The 19,224-nt window shown below is 49.7% G+C and overlaps 1 protein-coding gene and 1 long non-coding RNA gene across 3 annotated transcripts in view; one reads left to right on the top strand and one right to left on the bottom strand.

Annotated features, from left to right (window-relative positions):
* LOC116484002 (uncharacterized) overlaps positions 1-19,224 on the bottom strand; it is a 37,917-nt gene that overhangs the window by 2,112 nt on the left and 16,581 nt on the right. Inside the window, exon 3 of the long non-coding RNA XR_004252423.2 lies at positions 13,022-13,196. This is a non-coding gene — a long non-coding RNA (uncharacterized LOC116484002). The remainder of the gene's footprint in view (positions 1-13,021; positions 13,197-19,224) is intronic.
* NEURL1 (neuralized E3 ubiquitin protein ligase 1) overlaps positions 12,163-19,224 on the top strand; it is a 112,832-nt gene continuing 105,770 nt past the window's right edge. Inside the window, exon 1 of one of the 2 annotated variants that reach the window (XM_058436047.1) lies at positions 12,163-12,932. In XM_058436047.1, coding sequence (XP_058292030.1) covers positions 12,848-12,932 — 85 coding nt within the window. In that variant the 5' untranslated portion in view covers positions 12,163-12,847. The remainder of the gene's footprint in view (positions 12,933-19,224) is intronic. The other variant, XM_032178518.2, reaches the window with a different exon arrangement.

The following is a 19,224-nucleotide window of genomic DNA, read 5'->3' as shown; positions in this document are numbered from 1 at the left end:
TGGCAAAACCCCGTCTTTACTAAAAATACAAAAAATTAGTTGGGCATTGTGGTTCATGCCTGTAATCCCAGCTACTTGGGAGGCTGAGGCTTGAGAATTGCCTCTCTTGAGGCTGAGGCATGAGAATTGCTTGAACCCAGGAGGCGGAGGCTACAGTGAGCCCAGATCATGCCACTGCTCTCCAGCCTGGGCGACAAAGAGAGACTAAAAAAAAAAAATTACATTTTTTTAAAAAATAATGATTTAATCTTTTTTTTAAAAAAAATAAACCGGTTGTAAATCTGTGTTAATTTGCGGTTGGAAGATCTTTATAGAATAAATCTTTGGTACTTTGTTCATGTTATTTTGTTTTATTTTCAAATTGGAGTCTTGCAGATATATTCTTGGGGGTCTTCCAGATTTTTTTTGATCTTTGCAAAGGAGTCTGGATATTATTTGAGAAACACTGGCTTCACCATTCCTGGAGTTCCTGTTATTGAGAGGGCTGTTTAGGACTAGATGCCCCCTACTGGAGAAACTCGTTGTATGTGATGTGTGAGAGATGTGTCTATACACCTGTGCATGCATGTGTGTACAAATGTATGTGTATGTGTGTAGTGCATGTGTACATATTTGGTGTGTGTATGCATGTGTGTTTTCATAAATATGGGTGTAGCCGTCTTCCTACTTTGTATATGGTGAGTATGCCCTCCCCTGAAGGTTCTTTCTCTTCTTTTTCCTTCACAGGGAAGGCATTGAACATGTGTCCCACTTCTCAGGACTGGGATACTATTGTTCTGTGTCTGTTACAGAGTGTGGTGCCCTTTCTGTCTCTCGGTGGCCTGATTCTCTGCTTCCCTGAGGACACAGGCCTTTGAGGGGTCCTGGCAGACCTGGGGAAAGCAACTTGGCACTTCTGTGGGCCCCACTCTGGTGACTCCACAGAGCCGCGTAGCCTTAAGGGCGGAGAGAGGCTGGAAATGAAATGGGGCCATCTAACAGATGGCACTGGAACAACTGGCTACCCATTCGGGAGCAATCTCTACTTCATGCTTCATACCAAAATAATTTTCACATGGTTCAAAGATTCAACATAAAAATTAAAATCATAAAAATTCTACAGGAAAACATACGCGAATTTATTCATAATCAGAGGCTAAGGAAGGCCTTTGTGAACAGACCCCAGAATTTAGTAGCTGTAGAGGAGAAGATGGACAAGAAAGAGTCATAAAAATTAGACGCTTCTATGGGCAAACATACCAATAAACAAAATAAAAATAACAAACTGAAAGAAGGGTATTTGCCACACAAAGGCTTCTTTTTCTTAATTTGCAGAAGGCTCATATAAATCAATACAAAAGATGAACAATCCTATAGAAAAATGGTTAAAGGATTTGAACAGGTTATTTGCAAAAAAAAAAAAAAAAAGAGAGAGAGAGAGAAAAGCGACCAAACATCCTGAAAAAATTCTAATCCTCATTCGTAATTAAATAAGAAATGAAACCACCAGTTGCCTTTAAAAACTGCCAAGTTGTTAGCAACTGAAAGATTGATACTTCCCAGTGTTGATGAGGCTTAAGGAAATAGCTACTTTCATACATCTATGGTTGGAGTACAAATGGGTAGGTTTTTCGTGGAACAGTTTGGCAATACATTTAAAGCAAAAATTTAAATACACATGCCCTTTGACTTAGTAATTACAAAGTCTGTATTCATCCCATGGGTAGCTTTGCAGAAGGAGCCATGATAAACAAACAAGAATGTTCATTATAGCTCTTTTAATGACAATCAAACTGGAAGCAATCTAAATTTCATCAACAGGGGACTGTTTAAATAAAATATGACACAGCCATAAAATGGGATCCATGCAGCCATTAAAAGAATGAAGCAGGCCAGGTGTAGTGGCTTATGCCTGTAATCCCAGCATTTTGGGAGGCCAAGGCGGGCGGATCACCTGAGATCGGGAGTTTGAGACCAGCCTAGCCAACATGGTGAAACCCTGTCTCTACTAAAAATACAAAAAAATTGGCAGGGAGTGGTGGCTCACGCCTGTAATCCCAGCACTTTGGGAGGCCAAGGCAGGTGGATCACGAGGTCAGGAGATCGAGACCATCCTGGCTAACATGGTGAAACCCCGTCTCTACTAAAAAATACAAAAAATTAGCTGGGCATGGTGGTGGGCGCCTGTAGTCCCAGCTACTCGGGAGGCTGAGGCAGGAGAATGACGTGAACCCGGGAGGTGGAGCTTGCAGTGAGCCGAGATCACGCCAGTGCACTCCAGCCTGGGCGACAGAGCGAGACTCCATCTAAAAAAAAAAAAAAATTAGTTGGGCATGGTGGTGTGTGCCTATAATCCCAGCTACTCAGGAGGCTGAGACAAGAGAATCACTTGAACCCAGGAGGCGGAGGTTGCAGAGAGCGGAGATCCCACCACTGCACTCCAGCCTGGGTGCAACAAAGAGAGACTCCATCTCAAATAATAATAATAATAAGATTAAAGTATTATTATTGATATAAAACAAAATAATCAAGTTTAAATCTTAACATTGTTTCTGACTGAGGAACAGAACATGGAACTGTTTCCCTGGTTGATAATACTGCTTTTATTTTTTCTTTTTGAGACAGGGTCTCACTCTGTTGCCCAGGCTGGAGGCAGTGGCACGATCATGGCTCACTGTAGCCTCAGCCTCCTGGGTTCAAGTGATCCTCCTTCCTCGGCCTCCCAAAGTTTTGGAATTGCAGGCGTGAGCCATGGTGCCCTACCATAATACATTTTTAACTCCTGTATTTCTAAGAAGAGATAAATAAGCCTGAATTTTAGAATATTATTTTCTCTTCCCTCTCTTACATGACTAAGAAACTATAAAGGTAGATTTTCTGCCCAAATGGAAATGATGTTTCCAGACCCTGAAGAGCGGGGCTGGTGTTCTGGCTAGGAGATCCTGCAACCACAGCATGTGACACTACATGTTGGGCCAAATGCAGAGACCTGGGGGCAAAGACAGGCAGGCTGCTTTGGGGGAAGAGGGCACCTGGATAGAGTTTCAGCTCTGGGGGTGATCGGGTGCACAGAGGGCCAGGCTAGGAAGAACCTCTGTTGTTGACTACACACCCTCAAGCTCTGGCCATGTAGTGACAGATGTTCCCTAGGCATCTGCAGAGTGCCAGGGGCTGGGCTCACGCAGATGCCCATACTGGGTAACTGGACACAGCCAGAGGGGGCATCCCGGTGTGAGTAGGGGCGCTCCGGAGGACTGTGACTCAGCTGAAGTTTGGGGAGCCTCGGCCTCAGTCCTGGGAGAGAGTCTCTGCAGGGAGCTTTGGCCTTCTGTCCTACGGTCACCATGACAGGGAGAGCTCCTCTGCTGCCGGAGACCCCATCTCAGGATGAAAGGTGAAAAGTGGCCCCAGTGAAGGGCACATACTCAGAGGGGAACATCTCAGTGATTGAAGAGGGGGCCAGTTTCCGCAACGATATATTTTCTTTACCATGAAGTAGCCAATGGAAACTATAAGGGTATATGTTTTCCCAGCAAAACTCTTTTCATTTTGAAAGAGGAAAAGAGCAATCTGTAAACATTTATTCACTTATTTATCTTTGTTTTGAGACAGGGTCTCACTTGCCTAGGCTGGAGTGCAGTGGCGCGATCACTGCTCGTTGCAGTCTCAACCTCCCCAGGCTCAGGTGATCCTCCCACCCCAGCCTCCTGAGTATCTGGGTCTACAGGTGCACACCACCACGCCTGGCTAATTTTTGTTTCTTTGGTAAAAATGAGTTCTCACTATGTTGCCCAGGCTGGTCTTGAACTCCTGGGCTCTAGAGATCCACCCACCTCAGCCTCCCAAAGTTCTGAGATTACAGGCATGAGCCACCACACCTGGCCTCATAAACTTTTTTTTTTTTTTTTAGACGGAGTTTCACTCTTGTTGCCCAGGCTGGAGTGCAATGGCGCAATCTCGGCTCACTGCAACCTCCACCTCCTGGGTTCAAGCGATTCTCTTGCTTCAGCCTCCTGAGTAGCTGGGATGCACCACCCAGCTACTCGGTGGCATGAGCCACCATGCCCCACTAATTTTGTATTTTTAGTAGAGATGGGGTTTCTCCATGTTGGTCAGGCTGGTCTCGAACTCCCAACCTCAGGTCATCCACCAGCCTCAACCTCAGGTGATCCACCAGCCTCGGCCTCCCAAAGTGCTGGGATTACAGGTGTGAGCCACTGCGCCTGGCTCTGGTAAACATTTTTACGGTGTTTTGAATGGCTTGAGGGTTCCCCAAAAACGTTTGTCAGAGACAAAAGGGATTCCAATGGAGTTGTAGTGTCACCTAGTGGTGGCTGGAGGGAGGAACTGGGGTGAGAGGAAGCAAGAGGCAGGGCACACAGCAGGTCTGCTCTTTTGGCTGAGAGAAAACCTTCCACCAGCTATCGTCCCTGGGAAGAGAGCTGCCCTTGGGTGTGCCTCTGGGACTGCTCTGGGGAAGCGTGCATGAAAGGGAGATGTCACACTGCCAGCAGCAATTGGAGAAAAGTCTGCTCCCTATCCTGGGCCTCACGCTAAAGGCATTTGGTGTGATTTAATGCTGCTGGCTTCTTGGAGAGATGCCTCCTGACTCCTATTTGTCTTTCAACTTTGGCCATGAAGGAGTGTTACATTTTTATGTGGTCATATTTATCATACTTTTCCTTTATGATTCTCTGGTCTTTGTAACATTCTTGGAAGGGCCACCCTGCCAAGTAAAGGCCACTTAAAACATCTGTGAGAGAAAAGAGGATGCTGGGGGTACTGCAGCCATTTCGAGCGTCTTTCTTTGATTTTGTTGTTTTTTTACTCTGTTTTGTGTTCATCAGTAGCCGTGTGATCCCTGGCTAACTTCCAGAAAGCTGAGCTGAAGCCACCAGGCATCTTAGGTGTCCTCAAGCAGGAGGCGGCTGGTTCAGGAGCTCAGTGAGGAGGCCTCCTTTGCCACAGGTGTCTGCCTCAGGCTGGGGACGCGAAGGAATTCCACCGTGGTGCAGGCACAGTATCATGGGAATCAGGACTCAGGCTGTCCTAGGGCTGCGCCTCCATGCCTCCCCCATCAGCCCCTAGGCAAGTGACTTAGCCTCCCCAAGCCTCGGGACTTTTATTTGTAAAATAGGAATAATAATAGTAATAATAACAAGAACAAAAATAGTACCTATCTCACAGGGTTGTTTCCAGACTTAAATGAACTAATGCATCTGAAGTGCTTAGACCAAGGCCTGGGACATATGAGTAAGTGCTTCAGAAATGTCACCTGTCACAATTATCTGAGCAAGTGGCCCTGGGATAGATCAACTGATGCTGGACTTTGAAGTCAGTACACAAGTTTGTCAGATGGAGACACACTGTTCTCTTTCGACAATGGGCATTTTCTTTTTGTTCTCTTCTTTTTTGAGATAGAGTCTTGCTGTGTTGCCCAGTCTGGAGTGCAGTGGTGGGGTCTCAGCTCACTGCAACCTCTACCTCCGGGGTTCAAGTGATTCTCTTGCCTCAGCCTCCCAAGTAGCTGGGACTACAGGAATGAGCCACCACGCCTGGCTAATTTTTCATATTTTTAGTAGAGATGGGGTTTCGCCATATTGGCCAGGCTTGGTCTCAAACTCCTGACCTCAGGTGATCTGCCCACCTTGGCCTTCCAAAGTGCTGGAATTACAGGTGTGAGTCACTGTGCCCGGCCAGCATTGGGCATTTTCCTTTCTGCTTCGTGGACGAACCTCCTTCTGTCCTTTCAGATACAGTCTTAGGAGTGCTTGGCCTCAGGTCTGGATTTTTTCCATGGGTGCTATGGGTACTTAAGCCTATGAACTTTTAAAGCATCTGCTTGAGACCAGAAAAAAAACATTACTGTCCTCAAGTTATGAAAGGAAAACTTCAAACCAAAATTAATAAATGTTCACTTAAATGCCTTTGTTGTATCAATGTCATTAATTGCTAAATGTAGTACTCATAAACATTTCATTATATTTGAAGACAAACATAGTTTTTTTCTCACTTGGCAAGACATCCAGCACACGCATGATTGCTTAGAAATAAAACCAGTTGTAAATTCAGTGAGTCCCTTGTCAACCAGTGATTCCAAAAGCCGAATTTGTAAAAATCCTTTCAAAATGTTTACTGCAAGAAAATTATGTTTAATGTGGAATGTGGTATATTTCAGTACATTTGGCCTGACAGGGTTGGGCTCCAAAATAAGAGTTTGGGGGTCTATGAAGACCTCACAATTGATCCTGGATTCCAGGGCCACCTCCCAGAGGGCAAGTTTGTCTGTGGGGCACAGGAAGGGGCTGGGATTCATCCCTGCTACCTCCCTGCACAGTCACCTCTTCCAATAAGTTAGCCCTGCTTGTGTGGCAGCCAGCATTAGCCTGGTCCCCATGGGGTGTCCAGCTTTCCCCCGAGAAAGCCTGTAGGCCTTCTTTAAACACCATCTTCACAACTAGAACATGTGACCATGTGGAGCAGTTTCCCAATGTGTAATCAATAAATGACCTGTATCAGACTCTGTTCAATCTAAGTCTCTCGGGGTGAGGTCTGGGAGTCTGCATTTTAGTAACTTTCTCCCCCTCTCCCCAAGGCCTCATAGATGATTTTGATGCACATTTAAGTTTGAGAATTATTAGCCTAGAGTGTGTGCACACCCCAGGAGGAGGGCAAGATGATCCCTCTTTCAATATCATTAGTCTATTTAGTCTATGTTTCATAATATACACAATATGAATACAGTAGTGCATACATAGAAATTATAAATAAAGAAATATACATATATTGGTGTACACACTTTAAAAATTTATTACTGCTAGGGGTGCATGATCAAAAAGGTTTGGAGCTCAGAGCGACCTGCCCAGCCCAGCTATGTGGTCAGACCTGCTGTATGTTCAGCTCTGAACCTGGGCCTGGGAGGTGGGGAACTGGGACTGGGGTGCACAAAAAGCAAAGGACAGGCTGCCCCATGGTGCTAGCAACGAAGCTGCACCTCATCAGTGCCAGGAATACAGGTAGTGCTCAATAAATGGTCACTGGGCAATGAGTGAAGCTGAATCCTAAAAATACCTGGGAATAAGATGGCATAGGGCCCATTCCGTGCTAAAATGGGCAGCACAGACTTCCATCCTTCAGAGGGAGGGCCCGACAGGTTAATCCATCCATTTCTTTATTCATTCATTTATTTAATAACTAGTTATTGAGTATGCACTAAGTATCAGGCACAGGCACTCAGAGATCTACCCCTCCAACTTGTCCAGCCACCCCCTGAAGTTCAGACAGGACACCACCCTCTCCCCCCACAGCTTTTCTGATAGCCTGATTAACTATGGGCTGGTGGCTGTGTGGACATGGTGGCACATGCCAGTAATCCCAGCGCTTTGGATGGCCTAGTCGGGACCTGAAGCCAGGAGTTCAAGACCAGCCTGAGCAACAAACTGAGATCTCAATCTCTTACAAAACATAAATAAATAAAAAATTAGTCTGGCGTGGTGGCTCGTCCCTGTAGTCCCAGCTACTCAAGAGATTGAGGTGGGAGCATCGTTTGAGCCCAGGAGGTCGAGGTTGCAGTGAGCTATGATCACGCCACTGCATTCCAGCCTGGGTGACAGAGTGAGACCCTCAGCTCTAAATACCAAAACCAGGCGGAGTGCAGTGGCTCACGCCTATAATCCCAGCACTTTGGGAGGCCGAGGCGGGCAGATCAATTGAGGTCAGGAGTTCAAGACCAGCCTGGCCAACATGGCAAAATCCTGTCTCTTCTAAAAATACAAAAAATTAGCTGACCGTGATGGCACACACCTGTAATCCCAGCTACTCAGGAGGCTGAGGCAGGAGAATTGCTTGAACCCAGGAGGGGAGGTTGCAGTGAGCTGAGATCATGCCACTGCACTCCAGCCTGGGTGATAGAGTTAGACTCTGTCTCAAACAAACAAATAAACAAAACCCAAACAAAACGAAACAATGGGCTGGGACTTGGGGAATGGGAGGGTGCTACTTGTCATAGCCAGGGATAGTTGTGACTGTTTCCCATTTTAAGGTTAGTTTCTCTGCATGGAGGGAGATGTCATGCCATTGACTAGGGTGGTCTCAATTCAGGGGAGTCCAGCTTGGCCTAGAGGCACCCCACTTTTGTCTGCCTGAGGAAAGGTCATCCTTCTGGTTGGTTCTGAACTCAGCATCCAGAGGCTCAGGGAAGGGAGTAGACTCTCAGTCAAACATGCTATTATTTTATCAATACAGTAACTCTTCAAGACTTGAATGGATCTGGAAGCTACGGAGAGAGAGAAAGAGGAAGGGAGGTAGAGAGAGGTGAACCAGGCAGGAGCGGACAGCCAGGGTGGGAAGAACAGAGGCTGCAAGGAGAGAGAGTGACCAGGGTGGGAAGAAGCAGAGAAGGAAGGGCAGGGGGAAAGACGAGAGGGTGTGGGAAGGGGGTAGAGAGTGAAAGAAACCAGCAAGGGCCAGGTGTGGTTGCTCACTCCTGTAATCCCAGCACTTTGGGAGGCTGAGGCAGGTGGATCACTTGAGGTCAGGAGTTAGGGACCAGCCTGGCCAACACGGTGACACCCCATCTCAATTAAAAATACATAAATTGGCCGGGCACGGTGGCTCACGCCTGTAATCCCAGCACTTTGGGAGGCCGAGGCGGGTGGATCACGAGGTAAGGAGATCGAGACCATCCTGGCTAACACGGTGAAACCCTGTCTCTACTAAATACGCAAAAAATTAGCCAGGCGTAGTGGCAGGCACCTGTATTCCCAGCTACTCAGGAGGCTGAGGCAGGAGAATGGCGTGAACCCAGGGGGCGGAGCTTGCAGTGAGCTGAGATTGCGCCACTGCACTCCAGCCTGGGTGACAAAGCGAGACTCCGTCTCAAAAAGAAAAAAAAAAAAAAGAAAAAAAGAAAAGAAAATTAGCTGTACATGGTGGTGTGTGCCTGTAGTCCCAGCTACTCGGGAAGCTGATGTTGGAGAATTGCTTGAACCTGGAAGGTGGAGGTTGCAAGATTGCAGTGAGCTGAGATCGTGCCACTGCACTCCCACTGGGCAAGACTCTGTATTAAAAAAAAAAAAAAAAAAAGAGAGAGAGAAATCAGCAAGAAGAGAGCAGCAGGGAAGGAAGGAAAGGTGGGAGTGGAGCTGCTGTTAAAGGAAGCTTCCCCAGGTCCCTGCCTGGGGCCTCCCTCTCCTGCATGCCTCTGTGTGCACTCACAACACCTATGCATGCACATACAAGGACACAGGTGTTCGCGAAAGTGCACACATGTGCACTGACACCCACCCCTCTCAGGCACTGCCCGCAGAATCCGCATTGCTGGGTGTGTGGGTGTTGCCACAGTGACTGGTGCTAGAGCATCACCTTGTGGGTATTAATAGCTTCCCCTGAAGCCATCAAAACAGTGACTTCATCAGCCCCAGTCTCCCTGGCAGTTTCCTTCTTCCTCTTCCCTTCCAGGATGGGTCTCGGAAGGGTCCTCTGGATCAGAGCAACCACCCAGGCACCCCACCCCCACCAGCTGCCTTGGGGAAGGATGGCAGGAAGGCCTCTGAGTTCTGCCCAAGGTCTGGGGGTAAGGAGACTGCTGGCCTTCTTTGACCCTCTGAGCTGGGTCTACCCTAAGTCCCTGCCAGGGAAGAGTTGCTGGGGCACAGGACTCCTCAGAAGGGCCACGCTCAACTTCTCTGAGTCCTATGCAGCCACACCAACCTCTTCTAGGTCCCTTCCTTGCCAGAGACCTAGTTGACTCTAACAGTGGTGTCCCCTCTTCCAGTACAGAGCTCCCTGCAGTACTAGGGTGAAGGTAGAGAGGGGCCTAGGGTGTGAAATATAAGAGGACCTCATTCCCAGGCTCGCCCAAGTGCAAGGTTGGTATCTGCATGACCTTGAGAGTTGGCGCCTTCTTCAATTTTGCGCCAGGGATGCCTTGGCTACCTCATCCTATCCCAGCCCTGTTGACACTCCCATCAGCTCCTCAACCCTCAGTTCCCTGCCTTTGTCCCTGATGCCTCTCACTTTCCTTTGGGACTTCCTGGGATCACGCTGCCCTGAGCTGCAGAACCTGGGCTGCCTCTGGACTCAGGTGAGCGTCCACCTCTGGCCCTCACTTCCCTCCTTCCCTTTGACTTCTTCCTCTCTCCCCTGCTTTGCCCATAGCCCCAGGTCTAGGCCATGTGGGGCCTGTGACATCCCTTTGTCAGGCGCGGTGGCTCATGCTCGTAATCCCGGTACTTTGGGAGTCCGAGGCAGGTGGATCACCTGAGGTCAGGAGTTCGAGACATCTCTGCTGTGCTCTACCTTTGGGGCCTCATCCCCTCCCCCATTCCCCTGCCCACACCAGGCTTCCCTGGAGCTACCGTCTGTAAATCCTAGCTAGGCCCTTGTACTTCAAACACACTCCAGCAGAATGAGTCTCAATTATGCAGAGTCCTCGTATTCTAACTTGTGAAAGGCCTGATTCTAGTGGCCACTCACAGTGACTTCATTCTGGCAGATTTCAGGGGGAATATAAGTGTGCGTGCTTGTATAAGTGTGAGTGTGTGAGATCGTGTAGCGGTGTGTTAGCACATGTGTGAGTGTGCTGCCATTAAGAGCCTGTGGATTTCTGATGCATGAGTCATTAGCTGGGAGGGAGCCTTGGGAAGATACTGCCCATAAATAAGACAGCCATCCCTGGCCTGCTGTGGCCATCTGCAGCTGCCTGCACACGTGATCCTGGGCATCCGGGAGGCTGGAGGCCGGGGTCGGGGCTGTCTTTCCCTCCAGATTCCAGAGACACAGCGGCTGTCACAGATATTTCTAGCTTGCCTGGAGTCCCAGACATTTAAGGGTATAATGCCTGGAATGGGGATGGAGAGAGGACAGCAGGAGAGGAAAATAAAGGGTGGTTCAGGAGGCTCTGGTCCCAAGGATCTCAGTGGAGCCTCCTGGCCCACAGTGGGAAGCATGCATTCCACAATTATTTTCTGAAAATCTGTCACGTGCCAGGCATTCCCCCAGTGGGTAAGGACACCTTGGTGAACATGACTGACATGTGCTCTCCCCTCACAGAGCTTATGTTCTAGCAGGGAGGCAGAAGATAAACGAGGAAAGGCTACTTGTAAACAAATTCCATATAAAAGCTGTGATGAAAATAAAATGGAATATTGTGGAAAGTGACTGAGAGTGGAGGGGGTCCTTTAGTTGGGACAGTCAGGGAATGGCAGGACATGTGCCTAGATAATGAGGAGCTGCCAAATGGAGACTTGGGGGAAGAACCTTCTATTATAGAAAAGGATACATGAGATGTCCCCCTGCCCACCCATGTCTTCATTGGACTCTGGATCAGAGCTGCTGAAGCCAGAGCAGGGAGCTAGAGATGACTTAGAGGAGCAGGAAGTCTGATTCCCTGAGGGGAACCTTGGAACATCTTCCATCCCCGATAGACGAGGAGAGATGCCCTAGGTCCAGGAAGGAGAAGAATGACTTCCGTTTCACTTCCTGCAGGCTTCTTGGTGCAGTGTTGAGCTACAGGAAGGCACTAGCCACATGAGCAGGGCACTTGCTGAAACCCCCTTCCTCCAGGAAGCCTTCTTTGACTGCCATAGGCTGCAGAGGCTCCTCTCCCCCACCTTGCTACAGCTAACAGAACCACTCAGTTCAGAGCTGGTGGTCTTCTGATGATCTGTCCCGGAGATCTGTTCCCTCAGTTTGGCCAGAGCTCCAGGCTTGTGAGTCTGGTCCGCGGGCATTCAAAGGCCCTCAGTGGCATCGGTGCATCAGTGAGACTGCCCAGAGTTGCTGCTCTGAACCCTTGCCCTAGTGCCCCTACCCTGGCTGAGAACGGAGGGTCAAGTGCCCGGATCCTAATCTCAATTACTTTATCCAAGCATCCGCTCGCTTATTTACATGTTTCCCTGGGCTCTCCACTCTGCGCCAGGCACGGTACCTGGAGCTAGGGAAACCGAACATTAGTGCTGGCTTCGCCCGCCCCCGCATCCGGGGAGCTCGGCGTTCTCGCGGCCCTGCTCCCCTTGTTTTCAAGTGCAAGTTCCATGGTTCCGTGCTGGGAATAAGGCCAGCCCCAGGGGCCACCATACTCGCCTGATGTCTTACCCCGACCCGCGCCGCCAAGAGCTTGCGGCTACGGGAACGCGGCGCGCCCCGGGGCCACATCTGGCCTAGCGGGCGCGCGCGTGTCACTAAGACGCTCATTCACCGGCGCAGCTGTCACCATAACAACCGGAGCGAGGGAATCCTGGCAACTGCCGGGGCGGGGGGCGGGGGCGGCGGTCGCAGGAGGGACCCGGCGCTGGCGGGACCGCGGCGGTCGGGGGACACCAGCCGCGTCGGAGCGCCCAGCACGCCCCGCGCTCCGCCGAGCCCCGCTCCATGCAGACCCGCGGGCAGGAGGGAGCCACGCACATCGCCGCCGCGGCCGTCCCCGCGGGGCGGTGACCGAGCCTGCCTCGGAGCCGCGGAACGCCCACGTCAGGGACCCTGACTCTATGGCCCCGGGGGAGCGCGCCGGAGCCGCCGCGCCGCCCACCCCCAGCCGGAACCCGAGCGTCCCGGGGAGCAAGCGGGGAGCCCCGGGCGTCCCCGGCCCCGGCCCAGGGCCCTGCTTGTGGCCCCCGCTCCCGCCACGGGGCATGGGAGGCAGGTAGCCCCGCTCGCGCCAGGACACCCGTGGCGGGTGGAACCCGCCAAGGACCGCGAAGTCCAGAGAAAGGAAGCAGAGGAGCGGCCCGCCCGCCCCCGGCCGCAGCCCCAGCAGGGCCCTCCCCCGGCGGCGCGCACCCGCGCGCGCACACTCGCACACCGCACCTCAGCTCCTGCCCGGCCTCGCCCCCACCCGCGAGCGCCGAACCCCCTGGGGCCGGATGCCATGGGTAACAACTTCTCCAGTATCCCCTCGCTGCCCCGAGGAAACCCGAGCCGCGCGCCGCGGGGCCACCCCCAGAACCTCAAAGGTAGGCTCCCCGGCCGGGCGCTGCTGGAGGACTGGGGGCGCAGGTGGAGGGCCAGGGAGGTGTGGTTGGGGAGGGCGGGCAGACGCCACCTGTTGTGCGTGTCTGGAGGCCGGAGATGCACCTCTGGCCGTGGAGCGGGCTGGGGGTGGAGGGCAGCCGGCGATGATGGTGATGGAGGATGGCGTCCCGCGGGGTCTGCGCAGTTCTGTCTGCTGGCATTGGGAACGTCACTGGAGTCCCCTCAGGCCATGGTGTTAGGCGAGCCTGAAGAGGTGGGAAAGGATGTTTGCCAGGTCGATAGGGGAGTGGGGAGTGAGGAGGGAAGCTTGGGTCGTCCGTCTCCAGGGAGGCACTTCGGTGGGTCTCCTTTCCATCGGCCCTAGGGCTGGAGAGACCAGGCTGGGAGCACTAGTTGCATTTCCAATGGGAGGGTTTTAAAAATTCAGGACAGGATTACAGCAGCCTGGAAGAAAGGGTCAGAGCTGCTGGTTCCTGGGGTCCTTTGCAGCCGTTGGGTTTTAGTATCCATTGAATTAGTTTGATTTCTGGTTTTCCCAAAAGACCAGATATCCAATCAGAGCCCTAGAAAAGAGGGTCTGGGAGCCTTGAAACAGAGGGACATTTACCAGGAATGTCTTTGCTCTCCACCTCCCCAGATCCACTCAGCACCCTCAGGGTGGCCCTAGGCCCAGTCTCCCCGTTCGGATCCTGCCATTCCTGTCTTGGAGCTTCCAGTGCTGTCTCTGACCTTTGGAAGACACTGCTGGGTCCTCCCGGGCCCTCAGACCCTACTAAATTCCTTCCGGAAGGTGCTTTTCTGTCACCTCAGAACCAGTGGCACTTGTCCTGGGCATGATGGCTAAAAGCCAGAAAGGGGGCTTTCACAAAGAATACCCCACTTCCTAAGCCCCTCAGGTTATGAGAAGGATAACAATAGTGCCCTTTAACACAAGGCATCGAACTTTCTCAAACACATTTTCAGTGAGCATGGACACTGCTTGGGGTAGTCAGCAGAGCAGAGCTAATCACACTATACCCATTTTACATATGAGGAGAACCAAGGCTTGCTTCAGGTTCCCAAAGCCAGCCAGACCTTGGCGCTAGGTGCTAGGCTGTAGACCCCTATCTTTTGACTTGGAATTCTGTCCCTTCTTTTGCTGAGCAGTTAACTGTTAAGACCAGGGAAGAGGAGGAGAGACGGGACGACTGTCCTGCATTCTAATACTCCAGCTCTTTCAGAACTTCAGCTCTCAGTTGGCTCAGGAAAATCAATGGATTTGTTGTGTTTTTCTGGAAATTAATATGGCAATACGTGTCAAGATACTTTAAAAATATCAATTTGTTGGCCGGGTGCGGTGGCTCACGCCTATAATCCCAGCACTTTGGGAGACCGAGGCAGGTGGATCACTTGAGGTCAGGAGTTCCAGACCAGCCTGGCCAACATGGCGAAACCCCGTCTCTACTAAAAATACAAAAATTAGCCGGGCATAGTGGTGGGTGCCTATGATCCCAGCTACTTGGGAGGCAGATAGGCAAGAGAATCCCTTGACTCTGGCAGATGGAAGTTGCAGTGCGCTGAGATTGTGCCACTGCACTCCAGCCTGAGCGACAGAGCGAGACTCTGTCTCGCTAAAAAAAAAAAAAAATCAATTTGTTGACCTTGTAATTCTACCTTGAGGAATTGATCCTAAGGAAGTGGAGATGCAGGAATATATACTTATGGCACTAGGCTAGGATGTTCATGGCAGTGTTATTTATACTAGGTGGATAACCTAAATGCTCAGTAATCATGGTATATATTCTTGGTAGAGTACTATGCAGTGATTACAATTATATTTGTGAAGAATATTTGATGACTGTGGAAAATGCTCACAGTATAATGACAGAATACAAAGTTGTGAAGACTGTATGATCCCAATTTTGTTTAAAAAATGGTATGAATGCAAAAAACTCCAACAAAAACAAAACAAGCAAAAATGCCTGTAAAGTTTCCAAAAGGTTAGCAATTATTTCCTCTGGGTATGGGATCATATTGGATTGCATTTTTCTTTTTTCTATTTTGCTCTTTTCTAAAATTTCTATGATAAGAAAGTATTGCTTTTGTAATCAGAAATAAGCTATCAGTGTTAGCAAGTATGAAGACTGTTTCTGAGCATTGGAAACAGATTCCTAATGAACCTGTGAATATCGCTCAGCTCAACCTTCTCTGCAAGTGAGAATAATGAGGGAAAAGAATAATTATTTGCCCAAATTAAAGTGGCAAAACTTGGCCCTGTCCTTCAGGGGTCAGGGGTTAGCTGGGGGCCAGCGGGTTGACTTGGCCCTTAATATTCACAGACTATCTTCCTGAGAAGGCCTTGCTCCATCCTTGACTCTATGGAAACCCAGAGAGCTCCCAACTAATTGCATTTTTTAATCTAAAATTTGGAATTGTGGGGATCTGAGGTCTCTGTGGCTAGGGTCTTTGGCAGAAGGCAGAAGTGGGGGCCCCATCCACACACCACTGTAGGTGCCCACGGCAATTTTGATCCTGCTCCTACTAAGCCTGAAATGAAGGACAGAGGGTACCCATGAGGGCCACCAGTTGTTGGCTCTGTCCTTCACCCAAGGTCCACTGATCCTCCTTCTCAGCTTGACTTCTAGGGACTTCTTCCTATCTTTCTACCCTAATAGAGCCATCACCTTTATTCTGTAATTGTTTAGTGTTTATTCCCAATTCCCTTCTAAATGTATCAGCATTGACCTACGAGCCTTCTCTGATAAATCAGTGGTCAGCCAGACGTCCATTCTAATTGAGTTGGTGTTGACCTGATAGGCTGTGATGCTAACTGCCTACCCAGAGTTCTGCTGGGATGGCGTCTGTACTCAGCCTGAATTTATCTCTAATTCTTGTCAGTGCTCATCCAGAAATTTGCTGGGAGTAGGGGTGGAGTGACTGTCTTGATTTTTTTCTCTCCCTACATAATTGCAATCTCTTGATTCCTCACCATTTTAATTAAAACAACTGGAAGGGACCTGGTATAATAGGGATCCTGGGAGTGCTAAGATTGGTCTGGCTGTCAGGCTGACATGACGTGGGACATGGACCCCACCATCGCCTCTCGGGTGGTAGACTTTGGTCTTCTTCCTGGGAACACACTGACCCCACTCTGCTGCTGGTGATTCCCACTGGGTTCTGAACAGCATTGGTCTAGGAGTGTTCAGGGGAGAGGTCCATGGTGTAGCTCTGGGCTTAGAATCAACAGGCACTGCCCGAGGAGCTCCCATGTGCCCAGCTCGGAGATAAGACACCCCTGGGCTTTCCCAGGCTGGAGAGCTACTCAAAAGGCATGGATGAGGGAGTGAATGGAATCAAGTGTTTGCTTGGTTGTACTGTCGAAACCCAGATGTGTGGGCAGAGGTCAGAGAAGGGGTATCAGGGGAGGATTTGAGCTGGACATGGAGGGAACTGCAGGAACTGGATAGACAGCAAGGGATGCAGCACAGTCCTAGGGTGTGGAAGAAGGGAGAAAGCCACAGACAGTAAAGGCTTGGAGGGGCTTGAGCGTATATCTATATATTACATGAAATAGAAAGTATATGTATATGGAAATTAGTATATATTTTCAGTGAGGGGCACAGAGTGACTGGGGTAGGGTGCACAGGAGGTTCATGCCTTGTGGAGAAAAATACAAAGAATAAAGATTTTCCTCCTTGCCCAGGTCTTTCTGAGTGCCTGACTGGATGGGCTACCTCCTTTTTTTTTTTTTTTTTTTTGAGATGGAGTCTCGCTCTGTTGCCCAGACTGGAGTGCAGTGGCGCGATCTCGGCTCACTGCAAGCTCCGCCTCCCGGGTTCACGGCATTCTCCTGCCTCAGCCTCCCGAGTAGCTGGGACTACAGGTGCCAGCCACCACACCTGGCTAATTTTTTGTATTTTTAGTAGAGACGGGGTTTCACCGTGTTAGCCAGGATGGTCTCGATCTCCTGACTTTGTGATCCGCCCGCCTTGGCCTCCCAAAGTGCTAGGATTACAGGCGTGAGCCACTGCGCTAGGCCCATTTTTTTAATTGTAAAATTTACATAACCCGAAATTTACCATTTTAAAATGTATAATTCAGTGGCATTTAGTACATTTACAATATTGTACAACCACCGCCTCTACCTAATTCCAGAATATTTTTATCATCCCAAAAAGAAACACCATGTCCATTAAGCGGTCACTCCTGTTACCCTCTCCCCTGAATCCCTGGCAACCATGAATCTACTCTTTGTCTCTATGGACTCGCCTATTCCAGGCATTTCGTATACATGGAAGGATACAATATTTGTCCTTTTGTGTCAGGCTTCTTTTACTTAGCATAATCTTTTCAAATTTCATCCATGTTGTAGAGTGCACCTTTTTTCCTTTTGTGGTTGAATAATATTCTATTGTAAGAATATGCCACATTTCACTTATCCATTCATCAGCTGGTGGACTTTAGGATGTTTCTACCTGTTGGTTTTCATGAATAATGCTGCTATGAACATCTGTGTCTAAGTTTTTGTTTGAACACCTGTTTTGGGTTCTTCTGGGTATACACCTAAGAGTACATCTCCCATCTTTCAAAAGGTGGTGCTTCTTGAATTGGATACTTCACAAAGTCATTGGTTGTGACAGCTGTAGGAAGGCTGTCCCCCTCCAGCTCTGGCTGGGTGTGACGCCAGCGAGACACCTGTTGTTTTCAGTCTCTTTTCTATGATGGCTGAGGCTGCTGGGGGCCTGAAGGAGGAGCTGCAAAGGTTGACTAAGGGTCTTGATTCTTGTGGTGGGCCAGAGTGTCTGTAGACCCTGAATTTCCTCACTACTCTCTGCGGATGAGAGCAGGGGCAGGGGAAGGCTCATCCTTGGACAAGATCTTAGCTATTTTTCTTTCCCTCCCTCCCTTCCTTCCTTCCTTCCTTCCTTCCTTCCTTCCTTCCTTCTCTTTTTCCTTCCTTCCTTCCTTCTCTTTTTCCTTCCTTCCTTCTCTTTTTCCTTCCTTCTTTCCTTCCTTCCTTCCTTCCTTCCTTCCTTCCTTCCTTCCTTCCTTCCCTCCTTCCCTCCCTTCCTCCTTCCCTTCCTCCTTTCCTTTCCTTTCCTTCTTTTCTTTTCTTTCAGCTGGAGTGCAGTGGTGGATCTTGGCTCATTGAAGCCTCAACCTCCTGGGCTCAAGTGATCCTCCTGCCTCAGCCTCCCAAGTAGCTGGGACCACAGGCACATGCCACCACTCCTGGCTTATTTTTATAGGTTTTTTTTAAGAGATGGCATCTTGCCATGTTGCCCAGGATGGTCTGGAACTCCTGGGCTCAAGCAGACCTCCTGCCTTGGCCTCCCAAAGTGCTGGGGCCACTGTGCTCAGCCCCTAACCATTTTTCTGCATTCACATTCTCGCTGCTACTTCCCCTGTCTGAGTCCTCATCCCAGTTATTGCCACAGCTGCCATCCTAATTGGCTTCTCTGCCTCTGGTCCCTCCTTCGATGCTGCCGGAGTGATCCTCCCAAAGTATTATCTTCATCATACCCTTCCCCCCTTCAGTCACCATAATGGGATATTCAAGGTCTCCATTCTTTGGTCAACCCACATATCTTCCCTCAGCTCTTGTCTGGGCTCCTTCCTTGGTTGTCATGACGCTTGCAGATTAGGTGAGCTCATCCAGCTCTCTGCCCCCGGGAATGCAGCAGACGGATCTGGGGGGTGCCTGGTGGCCTCCTCAGAGTGACTGACTGCGTCAGCCCGTGTTGAACCCAGAGCACCCATCCTGCATGCCCTGTTGGTTTTCAGTTCAGTTTTACCTTTGAACCCTGTTATGTTAATTATCATATTAATATTTACAATAGCTACCATGCACTGGGTGGTTACTATGTACCAAGTTCTTATATGTGGATTATTTCCATTAATACCCTCCCAACAACCTACAGAAGGAGGTAGCATTGTCACTGTTTTACAGATGGGGGAAAAGAGGCTAAGAGAGGTTAAGTAACTTATCCCAGTCCACACAGTTAGAAACTGTTGGGACTGGGATTCAAAGCCAGGGCTCTCAGACTTTAGAGTTTATTATTGTGATCGCTGTATTATCCTGCCCCTGTAGCATTTAGCGTTGGGTGGGCTCTGTCTTTCATTGTGGGAGAGATATGGGGGGAGTAATTTTTGAGTCTCTGGACAGAGCCCCAGGGCTGGGAAAGGGCACACAATGGGGTTCTTGATGCTTTCTCCCTTGGCTAACCAGAGGATCAGGAGGGCTATGCTAGTCTGGAATTCCCAGCCTCCTCCCCCTTACGCTTTCTTCAGGGT

This window comes from Hylobates moloch, unplaced genomic scaffold (genome assembly GCF_009828535.3).
Source record: "Hylobates moloch isolate HMO894 unplaced genomic scaffold, HMol_V3 SCAFFOLD_3, whole genome shotgun sequence".
In the NCBI taxonomy this organism is placed as follows: domain Eukaryota; kingdom Metazoa; phylum Chordata; class Mammalia; order Primates; family Hylobatidae; genus Hylobates; species Hylobates moloch.
This window is presented reverse-complemented; position numbering and strand designations above follow the sequence as displayed.